At 37.8% G+C, this 5,635-nt stretch overlaps 1 protein-coding gene across 1 annotated transcript; it reads right to left on the reverse strand.

The window, feature by feature from the left end:
- Positions 1 to 2,383: 2,383 nt before the first annotated feature.
- On the reverse strand, positions 2,384 to 4,194 carry LOC119665854. The gene is made up of 2 exons (XM_038075108.1): positions 2,586 to 4,194; positions 2,384 to 2,511 (listed from the first exon to the last, which is right to left on the reverse strand). The coding sequence occupies exons 1-2, from the start codon at positions 4,192 to 4,194 to the stop codon at positions 2,384 to 2,386; spliced, it is 1,737 nt and encodes a 578-aa protein (XP_037931036.1).
- Between the last annotated feature and the right edge of the window lie 1,441 nt (positions 4,195 to 5,635).

Genomic DNA, 5,635 nt, shown 5'->3' on the forward strand with positions numbered 1-5,635 from the left:
AAGGCTCTAACAAAGTCAAGTGTCTTACCTGTGGTGGGGGTTCACTATGACTTTTTATATTTCAAAAAAGTCTTAAAAATTTCACCTTAGCCAATTTCCTAAAAGGGACACTTCTTGGATTCTCTTAGTAGGCTGCTTAAAGGTGCTTATAGCTATGATATTCGAGGAACTTACGAATATAATTGACAACTTTAAGAAACTGACGAATTTCATGTTCTGTTTTAGGACATAATTTTGAAAAGATTCTAATCGCACTGCTGGGGGATTCATGCCATTCGTCGACAAATTATAGCCTAAGAACTGCAATTGATGGCCACCGAACTCGCGTTTCGAAATATTAACTTCCAGATGTGCTTCTTGTAGGTTGTCGAGCATCCTTTCCACGTGTTTTCCATGTTCTGCCATGGTTCGTGAAAAAACCAATGTGTCATTCAGATAACAGAAAACGAAAGGAATATTTTTGAGTAAGAAATTTAATTGTCTCTGAAAAGTGTGTGTCGTGTTTTTGAGACCAAATGACATAACAACGAATTCGAACATGCCTAGTGAAATGCTTACTGCAGTTTTACAGATATCTTCTAAGGCCATTGAAATATTATAATACCCTCTGTTGTTAACGATTTTTGAAAACTTACTTTCATTAAAAAGTCTCAGAAATTTGATTCAGGAACGGTATCGGATATTTGTCTGATTTCGTATGTGCATTTAGTCTGCGGAAGTCGCCAGACTCTCTCCAACCGCCCGTTTTCTTTTTCACTAAATGAACGGAACTGGACCATTGACTATCAGATGGTTCCACTATTTCTTGTTTAAGCATTATGCCCAATTCTTTCTGTTAGCTTCTCACTTGCATAACGCCTCGGCTTCTCGGCTATCGGTTGACAATCCATTTGAGATCGAGTGTGTGGAGGCATTTTTGACTGCACCAGTCACATTTAACGTTGTCAGCGGATCAATTAGCGTTTTTGCGTTATGTTTAATACGAGACCATATTGGGATAAAAAATCTGCTCTTATAATTGGTAATTTCACGTCGACTATGATGAAGCTTCAACAAAAGGCACGGAAAAGACCGGTAGGTCAACTTTCAACCTTTTGATTCCAAATGTGTTTATTATTGTGTTGTCTCCGCAAATAGTCTGACGTCTCAACTTGTAATTGGATCTGGCCTGTTATTTGTTACAAATAATAGCTAAAAGAAATTATAGTAAAACACGCGTTGCACATTCGACAGTGAAGACTGAAGTAAAAAAGAACTTTTTTAATATGTTAATATAACGTTATACAATATTTATGCATAGTTGCATTAAACTATATATTTAATTTATTATTACCAAAATAAAACATTCTGCCATCTGTTCAAAAAAATATTTTCCTCATCTTTCGCGGTTTTTATGAATGTTATATACTCTACTCTAAAAAATATTTATTTTATGGCCAATACGTATTATTATTTAAGCAAACCCTATGCCTTAAAGTTTTGCAAAAGAAATTTTATTATTTTTACACAAATTCATTGCGATTCATGCAATTTATATGCACAGAAACAACGATCTTCCCGAAGTTGCTAAAAAAATGCGCTATACAAAACCACCCTGAGTATTCATTTAAATGCCCACTTATCAGCTTTCTATGAAAATTATTTTTTAAATATTTGTAATAAGTGCATTTGTACTAAATTGATATTAATATTTTTTAAGTATATTTGTTATTGTTATCATATTGCTATAAAATATTTAAATATATAATTTCTAAAATTTGATATATACATGCATATTATCACTTGACGATATTAATAAATATTAGTTATTAAAAATATCATTTGTATTCAGAAATATAAAGATGCATATGTATATGTATACACATAACGGAAAAATCACACAACCTACAAAATTAAATATACATATTACTACTTATTTATGTTATTTATGTTATTATAGCTGAAGAAACATTAATAGTTTTTAAAGTTTTGTTATTTTAAAATAAAAAACACGGGATCTATTATTTCACTATTTCTGTTTTATTAAAAAATAATTTACTAATTTTAATTGCCACTTGCGCACTTCACCGAAACGACCGTCTTTATTCGCGAGTAAAATAAGAAGAAAGAAACCAAGAGCAAAAGTGCATTGCACAACCGTGTTACAAGAAAACGGTAAAGGCAAGCGTTGCCATGTAATTAATTTAAGATGAATTTTTGTCGGTTGAAGAACGCAAGTGTTGAATAGAGATTAGTATTTAACATTAGTTCAAACTGTGTAAATAAATCAAAATAATAAATTGGTAAATGTCTTAACACCGACCACGTTGAAGCACCATAAGGTGTTCAAGTTGGAAGCAACCCCAATTTGTGAATTGGCCTTCTTATGACTCCATTTTTTGTTCTAACGTCTGCCACTCGCACCCTGCCGTCGCTCCCGACTACCGTACCTTGGACCCTGCCGATCAACCATTGGTGAGGGCGAAGATTGTCTTCGTGGACAACGACGAGACGGCCGACTGCTACGTTTGGCTGATCCAAGATCCATTTGATTTTTGTGTGCAAGTTGAGGATATAGTCCTTGGACCAGGCCCGCCAGAATTTACGTTTGAGCTCGCATAGCAGCCGCCATCTCTGCGCATAATTCAGATTGCTGTTTTGCACGTCGAGCGCTGATTCTTGCGGCAGCGTGCGCAAAGAATCCCCTATTAGTAGGTGTGCTGGTGTTAGTGCTTGACCGTCGTTTGGATCTTGACTGAGAGCTTCGATTGGTCTTGAATTAAGAACGGCTTCCACCTGAATTACCAATGTTTGCAGTTCCTCGTTGGTTAGCATTGCGCTGCCCGCTGTTTGTAGTAATAGATGTTTCACGGACTTGACGGCGGCTTCCCACAATTCTCCGAAATGTGGTGCGCGAGGAGGTATGAAGACAAACTCGATTCCCTCTTGTGCAGCATATGATACCAGCTGGTCTTTCTGTATTTTGAACATTTGTTGCAGCTCTTTCAGCTCTCGGCAGGCTCCCACGAAGTTCGTGGCGTTGTCGCAGTAAATTCGCTCTGGCAGTCCTCTCCGTCCAACGAACCTTTTAAGACAAAGAATAAAACAATTAGAAGTTAAATCAGAGACTGGTTCAAAATGTACAGCTTTAGACGTGAAGCAAACGAAAATGGCAATGTATGTTTTGACTGGTGGTCGACCACGTATTTTTAATGTTGTATACATGGGACCACAAAAATCAACACCTGAAATTAAAAAAGGACGCGTTGCTGTGACTTGATCAATTGGCAAATTTCCCATTATTTGAGTCAGAAGTTTCGGTTTATAGCGAAAGCAATGTATGCAACTTCTTACAGTTTTACTGCAAGCTGCTTTCGCGTTAACAAGCCATATCTTTTGCAGCAAAATTGACCCTAACGCCTTGGGACCGGCATGACAAATGTTCAAGTGTAGATGCCTTAAGTAGATATTAATATAATGGCGATTTTTTGGCATGAGGAGTGGAAACTTGGAATCATAGCTAATTGGGGCATTGAGCGACCGGCCTCCCACGCGTAACAGTGTTACTTTATTGGGGCCACAATTTGTATTGTGCAGGAATGGAGTAAGTTTCTGCATGCCTGGTTTTAACAGCTGTTTCTTCATCAGTGCATATATCTCATCTTGAAATGCATCTTTCTGAATCTGTTCTACGACCTTTAAGAAAGCGCTATTTAATTGTTTTACACTTGGGATTAGTGATATCTCTTCTTGACATTTCCTAGCGCGATTTATGAATCGGAGTATATACGCAACAATTCGCATGAGCTTCATGTATGATGACTGAGCAGCGACTACGTTCAAAATTGCGTTTGAGGGTTCTTCCGATACGATAAACACAGCTCTTGTTTTTCTTGTTTCCAGAGATTCTTGCTCCAAAGTGAGTATTGGCGCTATTTTAATTGGCCACTTGGTAACATCTTGTGACAGGTATTCAGGCCCAGTTTGCCAAATTGAACTGACTAGTTCAGTAACGTTACATCCTCTGGATACTATGTCAGTTGGATTGTGCTGTGACTGCTCGTGTCGCCACGTTATACTAGTTGACCATTCTTGTATCTCTGAAACCCTGTTTGCCACGAATGTTGAAAGTGTAGACGGATGCGTTTTGATCCAGTGTAGTGTGATCGATGAATCGGTCCAAAAAGTTACCTCGTCGATGTTGTGATGGAACATTAAACGGATTCTATTCCACAACTTAGCAAACAAATATGCAGCGCATAACTCTAATCGAGGTAAAGATTGGGTTTTCAGAGGAGCAACTTTTGATTTAGCAGTAAGCAACTCACACTTGAAACCATTTGACGTCTCACATCTTACGTATAGACAGCAACCATATGCTCGCACTGATGCATTAGCGAAACCATGAATTTGGCATTTAACATTAAAATGCAAATTAACATATCGCGGAATTGAAATTAAATTTAACTGTTTCAAGTCATTCTTAAGTCTTGCCAAGCAGTGTCAAGATGCATGGGTATGGATTCGTCTCAGTCGAGTTTCTGTAACCACAGTTCTTGCAATAAAATCTTTGCTTTCACAACAATTGGGCACAATAATCCAAGGGGGTCGAATAGACGAGCTGATATCGATAAGATATTTTTTTTTTGTTGCACGTAAATTTAAATAGGTGTCGTCCAACTGAAACCATCTTTTGTGGTATGCCACTGTATGCCTAGTGCTTTCGTTGTATCAATATCGGTTATATTCAATGATTTTTTCAGCTGTTTATTGTCCTGATAGGTAAAGTGGTTTGAGAACCATTTAGCTAACTGGAACCCAGCTGTGTCCAGAATTTGTGTGACTTGCCTTCGAATTATTTCGAGTTCATTAAATGAATCTGTAACTGTCAGCAAGTCATCAACATAGAAATCGGTTCGAATAACATTGGAACCAATTGGAAGCAATGATTGATTAAGATCACTTAGATGGCGTAAACATCGAGTTGCGGTGCAGACGATGTTCCGTATGTTACAGTGTTCAATTGGTACGTCTTCAATTCTTCGTTTGGACTTTCCCTCCACAGAATGAGTTGAAAGTCGCGATCTGCATCGTCAATCAAAACTTGACGGTACATTTTAGTAATGTCAGCAGTATTTAAGCATGCGGAAACGGAGTAACGTTTTGTATAATTCCTCTTGTATCGTCGGACCCACCAGTAATATGTCGTTTAATAACAGTTGAGTTGATGTTCTCGAAGAAGCATCGAAGACTACACGAAGTTTTGTTGATGTACTTTGTGGTCTTAATACGCACTGATGTGGTATGAAGTAGTGGGGAGATACAGAGAAGTTACGAGTTGATAAAGTCATGTGACCTAGATTTACATATTCCTTCATAAAGTCCATATATAAATCATGCAGAGCAGCATCTTTAGACAGTCTGCGCTCTAGCGACAAGAAACGACGCTTAGCTGTCTCAAATGACAGCCCAAGGTTCTGGAATCAGACTTGAAAGAAAGTGAAACTTTGAATCGCCCCGATGGTAAGCGTTGCACTAACGACAAGAATTTATCCTCGCAAAGTTTGTGCTCAGGTGTGAGCGTGGCGGTTTTTGCACTATTGGGAAGTTCTTCAAGTTCCCAAAATTTTTGCAACAATGAACTAACTACAGTGTC

The sequence above is a fragment of the Teleopsis dalmanni genome, chromosome 1 (genome assembly GCF_002237135.1).
Source record: "Teleopsis dalmanni isolate 2A chromosome 1, ASM223713v2, whole genome shotgun sequence".
Lineage (NCBI taxonomy): Eukaryota > Metazoa > Arthropoda > Insecta > Diptera > Diopsidae > Teleopsis > Teleopsis dalmanni.

What these genes read in the sequence shown, in the direction of transcription:
- LOC119665854 (XM_038075108.1), bottom strand. Translation starts at nt 4,194, where the DNA reads ATGTTCCATCACAACATCGACGAGGTAACTTTTTGGACCGATTCATCG. An exon ending in GCTGCTATGCGAGCTCAAAC is followed by an intron (nt 2,512 to 2,585) that starts GTAAATTCTGGC and finishes ATCTTGGATCAG; the next exon opens with CCAAACGTAGCAGTCGGCCG.